The 21887-nt window shown below is 43.5% G+C and overlaps 2 protein-coding genes across 6 annotated transcripts in view; both read left to right on the top strand.

Moving 5' to 3' along the window:
- Positions 1-362: 362 nt before the first annotated feature.
- Positions 363-15678, top strand: ZNF655 (zinc finger protein 655). 4 transcript variants are annotated; one of them, XM_028088505.2, is made up of 6 exons: positions 363-554; positions 1996-2133; positions 3327-3412; positions 3819-3945; positions 11387-11491; positions 11999-15678. In XM_028088505.2, the coding sequence occupies exons 2-6, from the start codon at positions 1998-2000 to the stop codon at positions 13387-13389; spliced, it is 1845 nt and encodes a 614-aa protein (XP_027944306.1). In that variant the 5' UTR covers positions 363-554; positions 1996-1997; the 3' UTR covers positions 13390-15678. The 4 variants fall into 4 exon arrangements, with proteins under 4 accessions (XP_027944306.1, XP_027944307.1, XP_027944309.1 ...); XM_028088507.2 differs by lacking the exons at positions 11387-11491; positions 11999-15678 and adding an exon at positions 4929-5753 and having other exon boundaries at positions 365-554; XM_028088506.2 differs by lacking the exons at positions 3327-3412; positions 3819-3945.
- Positions 15679-18844: 3166 nt separating this feature from the next.
- The window catches only part of TMEM225B (transmembrane protein 225B), a 31887-nt gene continuing 28844 nt past the window's right edge, over positions 18845-21887 (top strand). Inside the window, exons 1-2 of one of the 2 annotated variants that reach the window (XM_028088512.2) lie at positions 18845-19253; positions 19455-19616. The gene's annotated coding sequence lies outside the window, so the exon portion shown is untranslated. The remainder of the gene's footprint in view (positions 19254-19454; positions 19617-21887) is intronic. The other variant, XM_028088515.2, reaches the window with a different exon arrangement.

The raw sequence follows: 21887 nt of genomic DNA, 5'->3' as shown, positions 1-21887 counted from the left end.
CCTCTGCCCCTACCCCCCATCTCCCTCTCTAAAATAAATAAATCCTAAAAAAGCAATCAGTGTACTTTGTACCCCTGTGCTGTTTCCCCACCCGCGGACTTAAGGAAGTGGGACCATGAGGTCCGCCACGCCTCCTCACCCCCGGGACACGCACCACGTGGGCTGGCCACCACCCAGCGGGGGCTCGAGCGGTGGCTGGAACCAGGGAAGGGCCAGCGGGGCCGCTTTCCCAAATCCGGGGCTGTCGCGGTCATTACTGGTATACTGGCTACAGAGGCTGCCAGAGGAGTCAGCACCGAGGGAGGTCAGACCCAGAGAAGTATACGGGGGGGGGGGGGGGCGGGGGGGAGGGAACCCAAGCACGAGAACCCCGCGGTACGGGGCCCTCATCCGGGTCCTGCCTTTGGCCGACTGCCGTCGGACTCCGCCTCCGGAAGTGCCACTGAGAAGCGCCGGCCTCCAAGCGGTCTAGAGCGACCCCGGAAACCCTGGGGCTGCTCCTAGAGCGAGGGTGCCCGCGACGGGACGGCCACTTGGCCTGCCCCTCCGCTCGGGTGAGTGCCTGGCAGCCGTTCTGGGGTCGCGGTGGGCGTCGTCGTTAGTTTAGGCTCCCGGGAAGGAGGGGGAGGCGCCCGGTTCCGGCCGACGGCGGTTCCCGTCCCCAGGAGCGCTCCGGGGCCAGGGTTGCGAGGGCCTGTTTCTCCTCAGTCAGGGTTCACCCTGACACCCCGCGGACTGAGGGCCTCGCCGCCGGGGCCCGGTGACCCTGCCCTGGTGCGAGCTGGGTCTCTGTGGCCTGCCTTGCTCTTCGGGGAGCGCGTGTTCGCCTAAAACAGGGAAGTGGGAGGAGGGCAGCGCCGGGCGAGGCCTTCCGAGGGCAGGGCGCCAGGGCCGTTTCTGAGGGTTGTGGAAGCGGGACGGAGCCCTGTGGCGTCCTTGGGTTTGAAGGACACGAGCCAAACCTGTTTGAGGCGCGGCTCTTCCCTGGATCACTGTCAGGGCCGTGGGAAGCGGCCTGCCCACCTCGTCTGCGTTGGTGAAGGGTCTGACCCCGACCCCACCCCACCCCGACCGAGTGGGAATTTTGTCATTAGGCAAGCCCATTTAGGAATTCAGAGTGGGCAGAGTGTTTGCCAAGTAATTCCTCGGGGGCCTGCCTTAAAAGAAGAAAAAAAGGGTAATCATAACCAGCATGTTTTTCTGGGTACAAACTTGACCCTTGAAAGAAGTCTGTACATTTCAAATATTTAAAAAATTTTTTTTAGGGCGCCTGGGTGGCTCAGTTGGTTAAGCGACTGCCTTCGGCTCAGGTCATGATCCTGGAGTCCCGGGATCGAGTCCCGCATCGGGCTCCCTGCTCGGCAGGGAGTCTGCTTCGCCCTCTGACCCTCCCCCCTCTCATGTGCTCTCTCTCTCTCTCTCAAATAAATAAATAAAATCTTTAAAAAAAATAAAAGTTATTTCTAAAAAAAAAAATAAAAATAGAATTTTTTTTAAAGATTTTATTTATTTGACAGAGAAACAGCGAGAGAGGGAACACAAGCAGGGGGAGTGGGAGAGGGAGAAGCAGGCTTCCTGAGGAGCCAGGGAGCCCGATGTGGGGCTGGATCCCAGGACCCTGGGACCATGACCTGAGCCACCCAGGCGCCCCTCTACATTTCAAATATTTTAAACTTTCCTCAGAAATCTTTAAGTTGTGCTTTCTTGATTTTTGTTTTTCTTGAAATACCACAAATTCTGAATTTGTGGAGTTTAAAGTTGCACACTTGGACCATATGATTTGGTTCTTAAATATTTGAAACTGAATAATTTCCATTTTTCTTTCTGTTGTTTTATTTAGGTGGTTGGTTATTACTAACTGTTTTTATTGAGTACCTGCAGTGTGTAAGATACTTTGCTAAGTCCTGAGGATGTAAAATAATGGGATGGCTTAACTTAGTGCAATAAATTCTCGCAATCTCCCTGGGCAGTGATGGTCCTTGTCCTCCATAACAGGGATGGAGGAAATATCCGCCCAGGAAGCAGCAGGATCACCAGTTGTCCAGTTTCAGTCTTTGGAGAGCCTGTCTGAGGGTCTGTCCCCAGAGCCTCCGTTCGTGCAGGACACCGACATGGAACAGGAGCTCAACGGGGGTAAGGCCTAGAGAGCACTTAAATCCAAGAGAATGGGGATGCAGTGGGGCTCCCGGGCCTGGTATGAGAGAGGCCGGGAACTTCAATAAGAAGATGGCCCCTAGGGGAGGTCTGGAAGGGAGGGTCAGATGTGACTCAGTTCAGTCCTGGTCTTGGGCTCTTCTATTAAGGACAGCCCATCTTTTCTTAATAGGCAGAGTGGTGGTCATTCACTCTGCTTTGGCTTTTTTTCGTTCATACAACCTTCACTTTATCCTGGTTTCACATCCAGAACAATTTCTAAGATATGCTGTTTTTGCTGCATCTCAAAATCCTTGCCTCGCTTTTACTTCCTCTTAGATTTAGGGCCCTTCTCTCCCCCTGTTCCCTTTACTTAGTTCCTTCCCTCCTTGATGACTTTGCGAGCTTTGCCACCTGCCATTCTGTTGCAGCTGCAGTGTTTGTGACTAATCTAATTTTGGCCAAAAAAGCAACCATTTAATTCCTTGGTCGAGCACAACGCCTGTACGAGCGTATACATATCACATGTTGACTCAACAGTAACATCTTTATGTATCGTATAGATAGGTTGACATGTCTTGTACTTTTTTTGTTTTGTAAGAACCTTGTTTTAAATTGCTGTGGCCAACTGCAGTGCCTGAAATAACTTATGTGTCAGCAACATCAGTTGAGTGCCGTCGTGTGTAGAGTGCTGTGGGGTGTTGTGGGAGTGTGGAAAAGGTTGTGAGGAAACAGATGACCATTCCTTATTCTTGGGAGCCTTACACAGTGGTTGCAGAGACAGTGCCTTTTCACATGAAGGCTTACTGAAATTTACAGAACAGTGTCCGGGAAAGCTTCAGAAGTCAACTAAATAGTCATTGCCCTGGACAAGTCACTGCAAGTCTTTATGCTTTGCTTTGCCCATCTGCAAAACAGGTATAGTGCTTACTCTCCTGTTAGAGGAATGTCCTGTCATGGGAATAAAGTCAAATCGAGATTTTATAAGAAAATCCTGAATCATGGGTCTAAACATGGGCAAGGAGGGCATGCTGATGCTGAGAAGGAGCAGAGTAGATGCACTCAGTACCTGATAAACGTTCATTGGTTTTACTAGAATGTTGATGTGAAGAAGGGTCCCACTGACTCCCTCTTCTGTCAGGGAGCCCTGGGGAAGGGTTGCTCTCACTCTTGGCTCCTCTCTCCTCCCTCAGCTCCACCTGTTCCCCAGGTGCCTGCTCTTCCCCATGAGGGAAGCCCAGGAGACCAGGCAGCTACGCTCCTGACAGCCAGGTACCAGGTGAGCTGAGGAACCCTCTGCTTTTCCTCAGGGACTGTTGCTACTGATCGACTGTGGCCCTTCCCTCATCCCATCCGTAAACCCTGCCTCGAATTTTTTTCAATAGCAGACCCCAGTTTGGGAATTGATCCTCTTCAGAGACCTGGACTTCACAGAAACCACCTTCCCATTTCCCCACCTCCACCAGTAAACACTGTTCCTTCTCTGTCCCTGGTGCTGTGATGGGTGTTTGTTAGATGTTAAAGGTTATGGAACTGATTCCCTAGTTTCTAGTCTGTTTTCCCTCCTCCCCAGCTTTGCTACACATTGGACACCCTCGACACCCTCTCTGTGTCTTCTCCTTTTTTTCTGGCTACGATGCTATAGTGGCCTCATTCCCCAGAGCAGCCAGGCTGTGTTATTTCAGGAGTTTGTGACATTCGAGGATGTGGCTGTGCACCTTACTCGAGAGGAATGGGGATGCCTGGACCCTGTTCAGAGGGATCTCTACAGAGAAGTGATGTTAGAGAATTATGGGAACGTGGTCTCACTGGGTAAGGACTTTCTTATTATTCAGTTTACCTGTTAGGATTTCTTTACTTCCTTGTTTCTGAGGAGGTGCGAGGTCTCTGAGAAAGTAGAGTTTGGTTCAGATTCCAGGTCTTAGAACCTCTGAATCCTCCATCTTCAAGATCATTTCCTCTGGGAGTGGGTTTTCTTGGGCGGGGGGGTTCAAGAGGAGACATTTTCCTCCTTATCTTTAAATAACGATTGCTGCTTTCATGGGGCATCTGTTTCCTGTTAGAAAAGGGAAACTTGCTTGTGCTTTGCCTAAGTTCTCACCTTCTCTATCTTTTCCTTTTTTTATGAGGGGGACTTTAGAGCCTCCCAGTCCACAACCAGACACGTTCCTTCCTGGTAATTCAGTGCCCCCGTATCTAAAAGTTTTCCATTTTCCTTGGAAGAGGAAATCTTTTTTTTAAAGATAGGCTAAAATCCTTGTTGAATGATCCCTCACCTCTTAACATTCCTAAATTCATCTCCAAGAGGCAGAGTTTGAGAGACTTCATTTAAAGACATGACTCACTGCAAGTCTATTTCAGTGAGTCATCCAGATGGTAGTCCTAAGTAACCTCACCCGGAGCAGAAGAAGTTTCAGCTTTAAACCGAGTCTCTCCTTTGTTGTTTGGATGGTTTGGATTAGGCACCCGGTAGTGCTCTAGAGCAGCATCAGTGGGGCTGTTGGCAGCCCCCTTGATGTGAGCATTGCTCCTTTTCCTCTTTTTTTGCCAGTCTCTGCTTCTGCTTTTTTTTTTTTAATCTTTTGTATGTATGTATTTAATCACACTTTTTCTTTTCTCTCTCTCTCTCTTTTTTTTTTTTTTTGGCTTTGCCTATGCTGGTGGCATCCAGGGTGTTCCTTTGTCTCCTTGATTATGCTCAGGACTAAAGAAGGCTTTTTACCTGTGGGGAGGCAGCCTGCCCACTGGGAAGGTTTTTAGTGTGTTTCCCATTCCTGGCTCTTTGATCTTTGTAGGCATACTTCTCCGCCTTCCTACCACCCGGATTCATAGTGTGAATTCCTGCCCGGCCCTGAGTCATACCCAGGCAAGTGCTTTCTCTGGAGAAACACTTGCAGTTCTTTCAGCAGGAATCTCCAAGAGATGGCCCAAGTATCGGCTTCCCATCGATATTGCTCGTCCCCGCTCGGAAACTCCTTTTCCACGATTGTAAGATATTACACTTGATTGATGCTCTCAGGATGCCACCACTATGTAAAATTGCAGCTCCTCAGATGACCTTTGTTAAATTTCGGAAGGGCCAAGGAGGTCCTCCATTGCAGCCAGATGAATTTTGAACTTGAGTTCTGAGTTCATTCATAAGCCACGGTTGGTGGTCATCTACTTGTGTTCTGAGAAACCACAAAGTTCAACTGCAGCTCCTCAGTTATGATCTTTTCATGTTATTTTAGAATGTGGAACATATGCTGTGCACCTCTCTTTTCTGTAGTGAATATGACCAGCCCCTTCTGTTGTCTGACTTTTCAGTGACCCCCTAGGCTTTCCTCATGTTTAACACTCTTGTCTTCTCCTTTAAGTCCCCATGGCCCGCTCCAGGGCCCTGACTTTGTCCCCTTTATTCTTTGTGGTGCTATACAGTTTGATGCATTTAAATGACCTTTTCTAATCAAGTGTTCCTTAGCTCTGTCCTTGATGGATGGGAAATGGGAGGGCAAAAGAGTTTAATTTCTTTATTTCAGGGTATCAAATTGAATGTATATTTAACAACTTTGTAAACTGTAAAGTGATGTAATTGTAAACTGTTAATTTTATCTAATAATTACATAATTTCCAACAGTTAACCTGTCTACTTTTTGGAGTAAACAAACTTCTTAGCACTTTAGTCAGCCTAGTAGCACAGCGTGCTATTAGACTGAATTTTATCCCATTTCCTGTGTCACCTCTGCACAAGTACAGGACATGCATGCACACGCACGCATACTGGCTACAGACGCACACAACAGACTCTCCTGTTCACCTTGCTTTTGTGACCAAGTCAGCAGCATCTTTTTAGTTAATTATTTTTTACAGTTCTCAGGAAATCATTTTCGTATTTGTGGGCTCAGCAGACTCCACCTGAAATGTAAGTTTATACACTTAATTAGCTTAATGTTTCGTGTTGTAAAATACGGACTTAGCAGCCCCACTGTCAAGTTCACATCTTTTCCCCACGGCAGTAGCTCAGTTGTCACAGACATCAAAACTTTCTTCCTTTGGGTAAGTGCTTTTACTATATAGTAGTAAACATACAGAGTATGAATGGCTGAATAAAAGAATAAAAAAGTAAGTAAAAAGTCATATTTTTCATTACCAAATCTAATTCTAAAAAAGAATTTCATTACCAAATTAACTTGCTGTTCTGTTGACAGCGAGTGAATTACTGGCTTGAGGGTCATACCCAAAGGGAAGTTACTTGTGACTTAGTGCCGGAGGTTAAGACCAGGAAAGTGGTCTGGATTGCATTTCCCACAGGGTCAGTGTGGCAGGTGCCTTATTAGATGACATCATTAGAAACATGCCTATCAGAATTCTGGTTGTTAAGTTGATAAATCAGGAAATGTTTGGCACATACCCTTTGCTTTTTGAAGTTGATGTCATGAGGACAAAAATGATTTTGTATAGAATGTCTTACTGCCATGGCTATTTACTATTTATTGAGGAGCCAATGTGTTAGCAGGTACTATACATATCTCATTTAATACTTGCCATAACCCTGTGAGCAAATGTTATTCTATTTTATACCTGAGGAAACTGAGGCTCAAAAGTTAAGTGATCCACTCAGGGTCAGAACTAGGCATAGGACTCAGGTCTGAACCTGAAGCGCATGTTCTTTTTCATTGTTTTGCCCCTTAGGACAAGTAGTCCAACCACATATGATGTTTTTAGCTTTTGTTTTTGTTTTTTAAAGATTTATCCATCTATTTCTTTAGAGAGAGAGAGTGGTGGGGAGGAGCAGAGGGAGAGACAGTCCCAAGCGGCCTCCGTGCTGAGCGCAGAGCCCGATACGGGGCTTGATCTCACGACCCTGAGATCACATTCTGAGACAAAACTGAGTCAGATGCTCAGCCAACTGTGCCACCCAGGGACCTCACATGTGGTTTTTTTATATTCTTAATGGCTTTATACTCTGATGACAATTAGAAAAAGCCATGAAAAATTGGACAGATGGGCATTAGGTTGTACAGTTGGGGAGCAGAAAGAACAGGCATTCAAGAAGAAATAAAATTGTGTAGGAATACAGTCCATTAAAATAGGTATCTAGGGGCGCCTGGGTGGCTCAGTCGGTTAAACAGCTGCTTTTGGCTCAGGTCATGATCCCAGGGTCATAGGATCGAGTCCTATGTCATGCTCCCTGCTCAACAGGAAGCCTGCTTGTCTCTCTGCCCCTCCCTCCTGCTCTGCTCTCTCTCACTGTCTCTCTCAAATAAATAAATAAAATTAAAAAAAATAGGTATAAGAACAGTATTACTAAGGAGAGATTTCTTTCGTCTATTAAGGACCAAGAAGAAGGGCATAAAGCTTCCAGGTGGCTAAAATCTCAGCATAACTGGTGTAGGCGAAAAAACAAATAATGAGGTGAATTTTAAATGTTATTTTTAAAGACCAGATTAAGTTAAAAATAAAGCTAATTGGAGAACTGTCAAGGTTTAAATTTAAAAAAATTAAAAGGTTTTGGGGCGCCTGGGTGGCTCAGTCGGTTAAACAGCTGCTTTTGGCTCAGGTCATGATCCCAGGGTCATAGGATCGAGTCCTATGTCATGCTCCCTGCTCAACAGGAAGCCTGCTTGTCTCTCTGCCCCTCCCTCCTGCTCTGCTCTCTCTCACTGTCTCTCTCAAATAAATAAATAAAATTAAAAAAAATAGGTATAAGAACAGTATTACTAAGGAGAGATTTCTTTCGTCTATTAAGGACCAAGAAGAAGGGCATAAAGCTTCCAGGTGGCTAAAATCTCAGCATAACTGGTGTAGGCGAAAAAACAAATAATGAGGTGAATTTTAAATGTTATTTTTAAAGACCAGATTAAGTTAAAAATAAAGCTAATTGGAGAACTGTCAAGGTTTAAATTTAAAAAAATTAAAAGGTTTTGGGGCGCCTGGGTGGCTCAGTCATTAAGCGTCTGCCTTTGGCTCAGGTCATGATCCCAGGGTCCTGGGATCGAGCCCTGCATTGGGCTCCCTGCTCAGCGGGAAGCCTGCTTCTCCCTCTTCCACTCCCCCTGCTTGTGTTCCTGCTCTCGCTGTCTCTGTCTCTGTCAAATAAATAAATAAAATCTTTAAAAGAAAAATAAAAAAATTAAAAGGTTTCAATAAAAGATTAAATAATTTTGGATAGGAAAAATTAATTGCAAATGCATATTTTGAAAGCATAGAGTTCTGACTTTAAAATTTAGGAAAAAGGCATTCAGGCCAATGGCAAGAAAATCTGCCTTAATGCTTCCTGTGACCCTTAGAATGTTAGACTAGAAAGAATATAAACTGTGGAATCAGACTTGGGTTCATCTTATCAACTGTCTACATTGAGCAGATTATTTAAACTGATACCTATTTTCTTCAACTATAAAACATGAAAAATAATTGTCTGCCTTTCTGGGTTTATGCCAAGGATTAAATTAGATTAAATTATGTTGTGGGTGTAAGTACCTGGCTCATGGTAGTTACTTAAATGCTTTTTTGGAAAGGACTGCATGTGATAAGAGCTATAGATCAGATTTAAAAAAAAAAAAAAATTTTTTTTTAAATTTTTTAAGTGGGCTCCACACAGGGATTGAACTCACAACCTGAGATCAAGACCTGAGCTGAGATCAAGAGTTGGATGCTAAACCAACTGAGCCACCCAGGTGCCCCAGACCAGATTTTTTAATATAAACAAATATCAGGAGTATGTTTAAATTATTTCTTTATAATGGAATTTCCTCCGATTGAATATTGCTTATACTTTTGTAAAAGAGTTTGGATTTTTATTTTAAAGAGACTTTCATTTCTTTGACACTAAGTGATCTTTTAGTTTGCTTTTAATTAGAATATCCATGACTCCAAATATGTTGGATCCTGGCTCTCCATGTATTACTCTATAATCACTATTTCTCTGTTCTTTTTTTTTTTTTTTGAGAGAGAACAGGAGTGGAGTTGGGGGGCGGGTGCAGAGGGAGAAGCAGACTCCCCACTGAGCAGGGAGTCCGAGGTGGGGCTCAATCTCAGGACTCCAGGATCATGACCTGAACCGAAGGCAGACAGACGCTTAACCAACTGAGCCACCCAGGCGCCCCTCTCTGTTCTTTTTTATTTATTTTCACCTTTTACTCCATTGTCGGTGTGTTGATCTCCTGTTGTCTTTCTGTACATATGTTGGAGGAAGGGACAGATTTCATTCACAGTCATTATTTTTTACTAGCAGATTATGTGAAAGCCAGGTTCTGAAAGACTTCGCTTATGATGAATTATGATGAGTATTCAATTAGTGAAAATTTGTAAAGTCCTTGGTGTGGTACTTTGCACCTACCAAATGTGCAGTAAACCTTAGCTTAATATTTTAATGATACTGGTGATACAGATAACTTTTAAGTCTATATTTTGAACCCTGTTGTCTCATCAAAACTAGTCTTTTTTTTTTTTTTAAGATTTATTTATTTGTCAAAGAAAGAGAGCACAAGCAGGGGGAACGGTGGGCAGAGGGAGAAGCAGGCTCCCCACTGAGCAAGGAGCCTGATGTGGGACTCGATCCCAGGACCCCGGGGTCATGACCTGAGCCGAAGGCAGACGCTTAACCGACTGAGCCACCCAGGTGCCCCCAGAACTGTAGTATTTTATCTCTAACTGCCTACTAAACATTTTCTCTTATTCCTGACTGCATTAACTTAAACACAATCCACAGTCAAACCCTTCTTTCCACATGGAGACAGTCTTTTTTGTTGTGTATAGGTGATGTGGGTATAGATATAGAATAAATAAGCAAAATTTGCTTCAGTTATCAAATACTTAGAAACACTTTGATATCTGAGCTAAAAGTTAACAAATTCTGTTACCAGAATTCTGAGGATATTTGCTGCTTCATGCCATGCCTTTTTTTTTTTTTAACTTGAAAACTATTTCATTTGACATGGAGGACCTCAACTAAATAAGCGTCCAAAGGGGGGAATAGACTATTAATGCCCAGCAGGAATTCAGAAGCACAGTAAATGCCTTTCTTTTATCTGTTCTGTATCTGCCTGTTCATAGGCTCTCACATGGAATCCTAAGAGGATGGCTGTTGGTTTGTCGTATTTTACAGGCCCAATGCCCTCTTATAAACTGGTTATCTGTTATATGTTGACGTTAGGACACAAAATTGGCACTCGTTAAGTAGCTCTTAAGTAAATAAGTCAAAAAAATTAAAAGATATAAGATACATGGTCCCTGCTAGTAAGAGTTTATAAATGAAGTAGGGATGATAATTCCTGAAGCCAGTTAAATAAAAATCTATAAACTCCATTATATAGTGACGTGTCAGCGTAAGAGGAACAAATAATAAATTATGTAGACAGTAAGTGGAGAAAAAGGCTTTTGGAGTTGACGGGCTTGAGCTAGCCCATGGATGTGTGCTACTAGAAGATTTCTGGTCTGAAGACGTATAAAAACTTCCCCTTTGATACTATAATAGTTCTGCCCCCCTCAGGATCAGACTGCTTCTTGCTTTTGCTTTAAAAGAGATTAGATCGTAGCAGTCCATTATGTAAGCCAAGAAAGACCATTTTTTATGTGAAGGTGCACTTTCATTGCACTTGTCTCTCTGTATCGTATTATAGTTAGTTGTTTATATCTGTCTCTACGTAGTTTCCACATGGGAGGCGACCCGGTAGATGTTTGTTGAATAAACAAGAGTGTAACTCCTAATGGGTATGAATGTGTTATGTTATTTTTTGTTTCCTCATATGCACTGAAGCGAATTGAGATTGAAGTTTCTTGAGATTGGTTCTTGGAATATCAATCCTCACTGATTCTGTTGCTGCAGTTTAGCTCACCACACAACAGGTGCTTGAGTATTCACCTTCCTCCAGTCCAGCGAAGTTATATTTTGATGACTTCCCTTTTGACCTGGTCTAATACTTCTAGACCAGGTCTAATACAAAGATTGATCTATAGGCAACAGCTGAAGAGTGAAAATGATCACTTCTGTGAAGACAGGTACACACTCAAGCACCAATTCCCTTGTCTGAGTAATGTTTAAATGAATACTTCTCCCAAAGTCATCAACTTGCCCCGTAACACACCTCTTCCTGGAGCACAGGTAGGAGCTCTCTGTAGAGGATCTTTGCCCTTCTCACTCTCCAGCCCTTCCCTAATGTCTTCTAAGAATTTACTTTCTCTCTCCATTAACTGTTAGTTAAGAGAAGAAGAAGTGTCTTTGTCTAGTGTCTGGGGATAAATCGCCACATCCCATTTCCTTCTCTGTGAGCAGGATTTCCAATTTCCAAGCCTGATGGGATCTCCCAGCGGGAACAAGATCTACAGGTCTTTGATCTGGAAACTAAGAATAGAGAAGTCTTAAGAGATGACTGCTCAGGTGAGTAAGGTAGAATCAATCAGATGGAATTAGGAAGAGTCAAGTTGTTGAGCCACATTGTAGCTGCTTTGGCAGTCAGAATGAAGAGAGCTCGGTCTGTATACTAGATGGCGAGCTCCTTCCTTTTCCCTTCGGTTTTGATGAATTCTTTGCATTTACTTTATCCCCCATCCACAAGTTGTACTGGGTCCCTGTTCAAGTTGCTTATCTATAATTCTTTTGAACTACTTCCCTATTACCTGCTTTGAAACACCGTAATTGGTTATCTTCTTTGCCAAAAATGTCCTCTGTTTCTACCACACCCTGAACCATTTGTATATTACCTCACTGCTCCTATTCATGTCCTTGCATCTGCTGTTGAGATTTTGTGCCTGTGCTTCAGAGTAAATAAACTCTCATATTAGTAGATTGTAGATTATTTAGTTTTCTCCTCTCTGAGGTTTTTTTTTCCCCCCTAAGCACAGGGTACAGATTACATTTGCATTTTCTATTTATATGTTGAATCAGATGGAGAGACCAGAGAAGAGAACAAGCTGTTGATTCCTAAGCAGGAAATTCTGGAAGAAGTACATTCATACAAAGTGAGAGTAGGAAGACTCAAAAAGGATATTGCCCAAGTTCCTGGGACTAGAGAAGTGTCTAAACCTGAGGACAGATTAGAAAGGCTTCAGGAAATCCTAAGGAAATTTCTCTTCCTGGAGAGAGAATTTAGGCAGATAACAATCAGCAAGAAAGCCTTCACCAGTGACAATGAATGTAATGAACCTGAAAAAAGCTTCAATCTGGACTCTACCCTTGATACAGAACAGAGAGTTCTTAGAATACAGAATATTGATGATACTGATAAGTATGACATGGGTGTGAACCAGAATTCAGCTGCTGGTAAACAAGAACAAATAAATCTCATACAGGATGTTCAGAGTAGTGAATATAAGGAAAGCTTAATGGATCTCTCCCACCTTAGTAAATGTGACAGCATTCCTGCCACAGAGAAATCCTATAAATGTGATGCATGTGAGAAAGTCTTCCATCAGAGCTCTGCCCTTTCTAGACATCAGAGAATTCATACTAGAGAGAAACCCTACAAATGTAAAGAATGTGAAAAATCTTTCAGTCAGAGTTCAAGTCTTAGTCGACATAAAAGAATACACACTAGAGAAAAACCCTATAAATGTGAAGCATCTGATAAATCCTGTGAAGCATCTGATAAATCCTGTAGTCAGAGCTCAGACATAACTCCACATAAGAGGATTCACACTAGAGCAAAGTCTTATAAATGTAGTAATTGTGAAAGAGTTTTCAGTCGTAGTGTACATCTTACTCAACATCAGAAGATTCACAGAGAGATGCCCTGTAAGTGTACAGTATGTGGCAGTGACTTCCATCATACCTCATACCTTGCCGAACATCAGAAAGTCCACTGTGAAGAGAAAGCCTATGAATACAATGATTGTGGGTTGACCTTTATGAAACATCAAGGAATTCATCTCAGAGAAAAGCCCTATACGTGTAATGAATGTGGAAAAGACTTCAGATTGAATTCCCATCTTATTCAGCATCAAAGAATTCACACAGGAGAGAAACCACATGAATGTAATGAGTGTGGAAAAGCTTTCGGTCAAACTTCATGCCTTATTCAGCATCACAAAATTCATGGGAAAGAGAAGTCTTATGAGTGTAATGATTATGAGGAAAGTTTCAATCATAGCTCAGATCTTGTTCTTCAGCAAGAAGTCCTCACCAGAGAAAAAGCCTTTGATTGTGATGCATGGGAAAAGAACCTCAGTCAGAGAGCACACCTTGTTCAACATCAAAGAATTCATACCAAAGAGAAACCTTATGAATGTGACGAACGTGGGGAGACATTTAGTCAAAGTCAGGCCTCATTCAACATCTGAGAGTTCACACCAGGGAGAAATTATATATGTACTGAAGGTGGTGAAGCCTTCAGTCAATAGCTCAACCTTATTCAGCATCAGAGAATCCACACCAGAGAGAAACCCTCTGAATGTGATGAATGTAGGAAAACTGTTTTGTCAGTGTTAAACTTCGATATCTGCAAACCCATACCAATGAGAAAATCTATGAATATATTGAATGTGGTAAATGCTTCATGCTATTTTCATACCTTAGTCACCATTGGAGAATTCTTACTGGAATAAAATTCCATCACTGTAATAAATGTGAAATAGCCTTCAGTCAAAGAAACTACCTTGTTCAGCATCAAATTCATTCCATGCAGAAAGCCTATGAATGTAATAAGCATGTATGTGCATGGGAGGATTCAGTCATATTCTACCCCTTATTCAACGTCAAAGAATCTGTGCCCAGGAGAAGCCATTCAAGTGTAGCAAAGGTGACAGATCTTTCAGTGGGAGTTCAAGTCTTTTTTCATCATTAGAATCTCCACACCAGACCAGAATCTGATATAATGCAAATGGAAAAAATGTACCTCCACATTTCAGGCTTTACTCAACATCAAAATACTGGAGAGAAAATTTTATATAAAATTGTTAATATATAGCCCTGATTTTTTCATTGCAGAAGAAGATAGTCTGAGGAGTGACTTGGTGAATGCAATGCTGTTTCCTCATGGCATTCTTTTATTTAATAGGTGGTGTAGGTAGGTATATAAACTTTATTTATGGAACTCATTTATGGCCTATGAACATTTTTATTTTTCCTGAAATTTGGTTCCTGTTATAGCTTCTCTAAGATATTGTTAACACACCCATGTAAAAACATAACTTCTGGAAAGCAGCTCATTTAGATTTTTCTGCTGTTCTCAGCCCAAGTTCTCTCCAAAACAGACTCTTAGGTCTGCTGTTTTCTGAGCATTCTACTTTCCTGTTGTTTTCCAGCCACAACACTTGGATTCCTGTTAATTTCTCCATTTTCTTAGTATCTTCAAATGATGTTTTCTAGTTTTAAGCTTCTCACCAGCAGGTTTGCCGTCCCTACTTGATGTTCGTGTTCTGGTGTCTTCTTTCCTAAAGTGAAGCATCTACCTTTAAAAAGAATTGGATTTCCACATTCTGTCCATCCATGAGTTTGAAGGATTCCATCTCTACTGTGTTTGCGTCAGGCAGCTAAACATTTTCAAATGACACCCCACCCAATAGCTGTCTTGTCTGCATCCACAGCCCTCCAAAAGAGATAAGGACATCAGGGAGCCAACAAGACTCCTGATGGTCTAGCTACATTCATTCAGCGCCTGTTCTGCATGTCAAAGTTTAGAATTATTTTATATACTTCTGTTGAAGGACAGCAAAATGCTCAGGTCTGCTTTTGATAGGGCAAAATATAAAGAACATACACAGAAAAGTCAGAACTTCATAAGGGAATGCAGCTTTTCAAAAAAGAAAACAAAAGCTGTTCTTCTGTAATCTCTCTGGAGAGAGTATTTCAAGAGAGTGGCAGGTCTTCCTGGTAAAATTTTAACTGCTACGATTGCTTCTTTATCTGTTTGGATTTTTGCCCCCCTCTCCCGTCAATCCAGGACAGTATTTGAAGTGTGGGGGCTTTGTGTATAATTGTTTGTTCATCATCGCATTTTCTGTATTTTACGAGTCTACAGGCCATATAAAAGAATTTGGTTTTTTGATTGATAAAAGTGATCACAGATGTCAGGATGTCCAGAGTTCGGGGTCACTGTCAACACCTAGCCAAGAATTCATGATTCTTTAGATGTTGTCGAAGCATTTTATTATATTTTTCCATCTTAAGTTTCGTAACACTTTGTGAATAAGACAGGTGTTACTTAAAATTCTTATTGTCATTCCAGCAAGTGAGGCCTTCATAGTTCAGATGTTATAATATTCACTAGGGATTCTCAACAAATATATAACAATTTACTGCTTATTCTGTAATCCTCTTATGGCTAAGCTCTAAGATAGTTCTACCACCGTATTTTGCCTTTTAGTCATCAGCAAGCATAGGATCTTATCAGGGCAAAGTAGAGATCTAAATGCATTGATTTAAATGTAAAAGCAAATGAAAAATGCATGTTTTTTTTTTTTTCCCCCATGTGTATGCCCTTATGTACAGAGACCAATGGTCACTTCTGGTGATTATGAAACAGATTAATCCCTAAATAGCAGAGTATGTAAAAATCACATGTATGCATTTGGTTTTAGGAATGTGCTTTTGTACTTCCACTTGAATAAAGGTGTGTTTGATACTCAGAATCTGTTTCAAAAAATATCTAAAGGCCTCAGCCAGAAGCATTTGGAAATCTTGGAATCACCTTCCTGGCTGCGACTCCCGTTTCTTCCAGAAACCTGCTTCACAACAGGAGTGGATCACTCTCCTTCACACTGATACAAAGCTTGCTCTTCCACAGACTTCGGGAACAAAGTCTGAATGTTTAAGGTTTTAAGGATTATTCATTTGGGATGTTGTTGGCACATAAATAGTTTGAGGTTTCAGTAGAACTAGGCAGAATGTGTGTGTGTGTGTTTTTAAAATAAGTAAAACACATTTTAAAAAATGAGAAACCAAAATAATCCTGGAGGACAATTAACTTGTCTCTTTAAACTTGCAATATTTAATCAGTCCAATATAATGTGAGTTTGTGTTTTTAGTGTTTTAATCTTGAAGATTAAAGGGAGGGAAGAGAAGAAATGTAATAGTTGAGGTACACCGAATTTAGTCTGTCTTCTATCCACCTACCTACATGCATATGTATGTTCATATTCAAACTTAATCCTTACACCTCTGCAAGGGAACTAGCTCCGTTTTACAGAGGAACTGAGGTGTAGAGAGGTTGAAGAATCTGTTAGGGTCACTCAGCAAGTTAATGACTCAAGTCAGGCCTGACTCCCAGGCTTTCCATCATCATGATGTTGCTATTAGACACATCCCAGAACCCAGAGAAGTTTTCTTTAATAGCTCTTCATTCCCTGTTATATCCTCAGTGGTTGGCTATTACCAGTTTGCAATTAATCTGAATGCTCCCAGAGCTGTCTGGGATACTAGAGAGAAAATATCCCAGTATCTTTTGGGAGCTAGTCAGAGATCCTGCTCCCTGAAACAGGCTTAGATGATTTTGACAATGACATGCCACAGGTCAGAGCTCCCAAATTCTTACCTCCTGTTAGCTGTCCCAGCTCCTATTACTAGGTTTACATTTCCACTTCTCAATGCCCAGAATGTGCTCTTTTTCCCTGCTAACTGGAACTTGCTGATTGATGGACATGTATTAGATTTCCCATCACTTCTGACTAAATTACAGCAATGGAGCAAGGTGGGTAATGGGAAAATCAAGTTTGATTCGTAGGTTTTTGACTTGAGCAAAAGCGTGGATAGACATAGACTGGAGAGATGGGGACCACTGGAAGAGGAGCAGGGAGAGTATTTCAGGCAAAAGAACATATCAGAAGGCCTTCAGATGAAAGAGTTTGGCATCTTCAAGGTAATAAGCTCTCTAGAGGAATGCATCACCCTAGGAAGTAGTATGTGGGCCACTGAGGAAGTTTAAGAATGAAGTTGAAAGGAGGCCCCTCGGGTGTCATAATGGCAAAGCACAATGGAATCCCCACCTCTGAAAATGTGACCTCATCTATCTTTTCATTCATTCAGTAGTACAGTTGCCAGATGCAATGATGTTCAGTGCCAGCCCATGGGCACAGTTAACATAAATCAGACCATCTATTAAGTGATGAAGACTAAAACAGAGTAGTTGTCACAGCAATGACTGGAATTGGACATTTCTGTGTTTGAACTTCGCTATTTACTGGCTGTGTGACTTTGGGCATGTTAGCCTCTAGTTTCCTTGTCTATACGATGGTTAATAATAGCATGAAAATTAAATGAGGTAATGTAAAAGGTACTGGCTATATCTTTTTTTTTTTAAAGATTTTATTTATTTATTTGACAGAGATATAGAGAGAGACACAGCGAGAGAGGGAACACAAGCAGGGGGAGTGGGAGAGGGAGAAGCAGGCTTCCCGCTGAGCAGGGAGCCCGATGCGGGGCTCGATCCCAGGACCCTGGGATCATGACCTGAGCCGAAGGCAGACGCTTAACGACTGAGCCACCCAGGCGCACCGGTACTGGTTATATCTTAAGTGCCAAAAAGTTACGAACATAAACACCAATATAAAAACCAGTGAGAATGTAAGTGTTTAGCATAAAATCAAAAAAAGAGGGAATTAAGGAGCAAGCATTTAGCAGTGCAGGACTAGCATTGTCCAGGGAGGGATACTCTGGTTTTGGAGAACTTAAATACGAATTGAGAGGTCATCAGGAATCCTAGACTGTGGTAGGAACTGCCTCTCCGTAGGCACTCCTTACTGGAGTCAGCAAGCCTTGACATCGGTCTCTTCTCGCTAACATTTGTATCCACTGGCATCACATCTGACACTCCCTTCAAAATATGGGCACATGAGTGAACCAGTGTTTACTCTGAAACTGGAAGGGTAGTTTCAAACAGCGTACTGTACAAGTCAATGAGAAAATAAATACTGGAATTTTTCATTTTGCTGATGCGTCCCATTCACACTCTTCACTTTTTTTTTTTTTAAGATTTTGTTTATTTGACAGACAGCGAGAGAGGGAACAGAAGCAGAGGGGTTGGGGGAGAGAGAGGCAGGCTTCCCGCCCAGCAGGGAGCCCCCGATGGCGGGGGGGGGGGGGGGGGGGCGCTTGATCCCAGGACCCGGGGATCATGACCTGAGCCAAAGGCAGACGCTTAACGACTGAGCCACATGGGTGCCCCCACACTCTTCACTTTTAGGAAATAGTTAACCTCATATTTGTATCCCATTCATGTTTATAAATTTACAACTTGGGCGTAATGACAGTATCTGTCTTTTTCTTTCCCACACTTGATCCTATTACCAATCTCCACCTGGTCTAACCTTTGTCCTCCCCCCAGGCGCAGTTTGACTCCAGGCTCTGGTTTGAACTGGCCAGGGTTCTAAAGGCTGCCTTTACTTGCTTACTGAGTCTGCAGTTTTTGGCACCTAAAATTGTGAAAAAGTATGAACTTCATGGGATTGTTGTGAAAATTAATGAGATAATGCCAGTTTACTCCAAAACTGGTAACTGTTTCTGAGTTTAGCAGGAAACCCGCCCATCATGAACAACTCATTTCCCTAACATTTTTCCTGCTTCAACATATCAAAGCTATCTCTGGCAAACTCGTCCAGGCACAGTTTAGTGTTTGACATCTTGACCCTATTTCTAAGGCTTTTCTTTTTCTTTTAGCCCATTGGTACCAATGTTACTCCTGCTTACTTACATACTCAGGCACAATTGGGAGGTAATGGAGTAATGTAGGGAAAACACCAGTCCGGTTGAAGCGACCTAGGGAGAGGACAGGCTGGACTGCGGGCGTAGGGAAGGGATTCGGGCCCAGCAGGGTCATCCCTGCCTTGTGATTTGCAAGGAGGGAGGTGGGGATGGGTGGTAAAACGGCAGGGGTCAAGGGAGGCGGCAAATGAGGTGCATATGGGACAGTGGGGGGTGAGAAAGAAGGAAACAACCAATTTAGATCCTAGGTCCACATGGGCGATGAAGGACAGATAGAGAAATCTAGCCCCGTCCTCCCTCAATGCCTCCTTGGGTAAGGACAAACGCCAAAGGAGGCGCCATCCCAACGCGGTTCTGGGCGCAGCTCCCCAGCGGCCCCTGCAGAACCCGCGATCGAGAGGAGACCTCCGAGCTGCCTAGACGGGACCCGGAAGTGCGCGCCGGGGAGCCCGAGTTTCCAGTCGTGCCCGGGGACCGAGGGCGCCGCCGCTGCGGAGCGGCTGCGCGAGTGAGTATCGGGGTCCCGGACTGGGGGCTGCGGGTCCGCCCTGCCGCGGGGGGTGGGGCTCGGGCCGAGGGGACGCCGGTGGCGTGGGGTTGGGGCCGCGGGCCTACCCAGCCCCGGGAGAGTGAAGTGGGAGCCTCTCCTGGAAAATCTTCGCTTGCCGTTTCCCCTACATCTGCCCTCTTCCCCCTCCCTTTCCCGCAGTGACTGCCCGTCCGTTGTGCCGCGCTCTGAAGAAATTTTAGAGGAGGTCTTGTCTTTGGAGCAGCACTGGGGATTGGATCCAGCCCATGGAGAAGCTGCCTGAGCAGATAACCCCGGAGTCCCTGTCCCCATCCTCCAAGCAGGAGCCCCGAAAGAGCAAGGGTGAGGAGCTGACCTAGCTGGCTTTCTTTGTCTAAACTTTGTCCTTCCAGCCGCGGCCTCGGATCAGATGGACACGATTAACTTTACACTTAGAATTGTCCTGGTGAAAAACGACTTTTTTTTTTTTTTTTTTTTAACCCCAAGGCTCTATTACATGTAAATAAAGCCTGTAACCAACGTTTCCTCTCTTGACTGTGTGGAGCAGACCTGCAGCACAGTACTATCCTAGCACTAAGTCTTGGAGGATCTTGTCATTCCAGCACCTGCCAACTTGCTTGGCCTTTGGAGAAGCTCCGTAAATGTGTGAATAAATAAATGAACTCAGCCAAGAATGTCCCATATCTCAAGTGCCAGGAAAAGAGCGGGCTCCTCCACTCATCCTACCCAAGCTCTCCTTCATCCTTAGGGAAGATACATTTACCACCCAACATATAAACTCCAAGCGGGTGCCTTGCCTGTGGAGTACAGTAGATAAGCCAGCCACCTGCTGATGGAAAATGAGGTTAAACTATTAGTATCAACATTTTTGTTTCAATCTGCCATCCCACCATTATCTGGTGTATGTCTGGCCTCTAAAAAAATGGACTTGGATTATTTAATTGGGTGACAAAGGCTTAGATAATCCACATCATGGACTCTGAGATGGCTTATATTTGGGGAGATTTTCTTTTACACATTTATGTGTAAAAACTATGTTTTCAGACTAATTTTTAACTTGACAGGTATTTATTGAGCTGTTAGTATGAGGTGTTGAGACTAAGTTGAAAGAAAACCTAACCCCTACTCACCCACAAACTTAAGAGTTGAGTTGGAATAGTTACCTGTGAGAGGCTGTGGACAGTAAACTATGTAGAAGTTTACCAGAGGAGATCCTGTGAACTGGGTTTTGGCCCAGGAAGTCTTAGAAAATCACAAGTTTGGCCTTGAAAGAATTTAGAGTAAGAAAAGAATCAAGTTGGCCTTTTTAAAGTAGTATACTATTGTTATATTTATTTAGAGAGAGTGAGTGAGCCAGCGGAGGGGCAGAGGGAGACGGAGAGAATCCTAAACAGGCTCCATGCCCAGCGCGGAACCCGGCATGGGGCTCCATCTCACAACCCTGAGATTATGACCTGAGCTGAAATCGAGAGTCGGACGCTTATCTGACTGAGCCACCCAGGTCCTCCAGAAAGGGGTCAAGTTTTAAATGAGAGGGGATAGATGCTTACCATAGGCTCCCTGTTGTTAGTCTTTCTAAAAGGCCAAGTGCCTGTACTAACCTTCCTAAAATACTCATTTACTCATGTTGGTTCACAGTGCCCACTGCATTCAGTCCATACTCCATAACCTGGCATCCAGGGTCCTCTGCAGTGTGGCCTCAACCCACCTTGAAAGTCTTTCCTTAGTGTGCCCCAAAACAAACCAGCAAGACTGGTGTGTCTGCACAGAGTAATGCCAAAGACCCTGCACTCTCCACCGTTGTGCCTTTGGTCCTTTTTCTCATGTACATTACTGTCCCCTACATTCTCTGCCTATCCAAACGCCACACATCCCAGCATCCCGCACAGGGCAGCCTCCGAGGTGAAATTTCTGAAACAGACTTGAACCGTGAGGAAGGAAACAAACAGATGCAAGAGACATTTACACGAAAACCCGAGGACTTGGTGGTTGATGGAGCATTAGGGGGAAATTGGGAAATTGGGAAATCGCCCTTGTTCCCTTCACTGTCATACCTCTTAAAAAAAAAATCATCACTAGTTGCTATTGCTTTTGTAATGCAGGGCACTGCTTCTGCTCCATCAGAACTGATGGTATCCAAGTTGCCAATGGCTTAGCTAATGAAGCCACTGGACACATTTTTTTCAGCTTTAATTTTTTGTTGATGTGATCACTCTTCCTTGCACCTCTGTTCTTTGGTTTTGGAAGCACCATTTTCTTTTCTTTTTTTTTAAAGTTTTTTTTTTTTTTTTTTTTTTTTTATTTGACAGAGAGAGCACAAGCAGAGGGAGAGAGAGGGAGAAGCAGGCTCACTGCTGAGCAAGGAGCCCGATGTGGGACTCGATCCCAGGACCCTGGGATCATGACCCAGGCTGAAGGCAGCCGCTTAACCGACTGAGCCCCCCAGGCGCCCCTGGAAGCACCGTTTTCTTCTGGTCTTCCTCTTGCCTTCTCCGGGCCTTCCCCACTCCTGTTTCTCCATCTGTTTTTAAACAATTTTTCCCCAAGACCGTTCTTAACCTTCTTTTTTTCACTCCTGTGGGTGATCCTATCCCCTTCTAGGACTTCTCTTAA

Source organism: Eumetopias jubatus, unplaced genomic scaffold, assembly GCF_037043125.1.
Source record: "Eumetopias jubatus isolate StellerSeaLion01/CBP00866 unplaced genomic scaffold, mEumJub1_p1.0 scaffold_12, whole genome shotgun sequence".
Classification (NCBI taxonomy): domain Eukaryota; kingdom Metazoa; phylum Chordata; class Mammalia; order Carnivora; family Otariidae; genus Eumetopias; species Eumetopias jubatus.
This window is presented reverse-complemented; position numbering and strand designations above follow the sequence as displayed.

What these genes read in the sequence shown, in the direction of transcription:
- ZNF655 (XM_028088505.2), top strand. Translation starts at nt 1,998, where the DNA reads ATGGAGGAAATATCCGCCCAGGAAGCAGCAGGATCACCAGTTGTCCAG. An exon ending in TCCTGACAGCCAGGTACCAG is followed by an intron (nt 3,413 to 3,818) that starts GTGAGCTGAGGA and finishes GTGTTATTTCAG; the next exon opens with GAGTTTGTGACATTCGAGGA. An exon ending in TGGGAACGTGGTCTCACTGG is followed by an intron (nt 3,946 to 11,386) that starts GTAAGGACTTTC and finishes CTCTGTGAGCAG; the next exon opens with GATTTCCAATTTCCAAGCCT.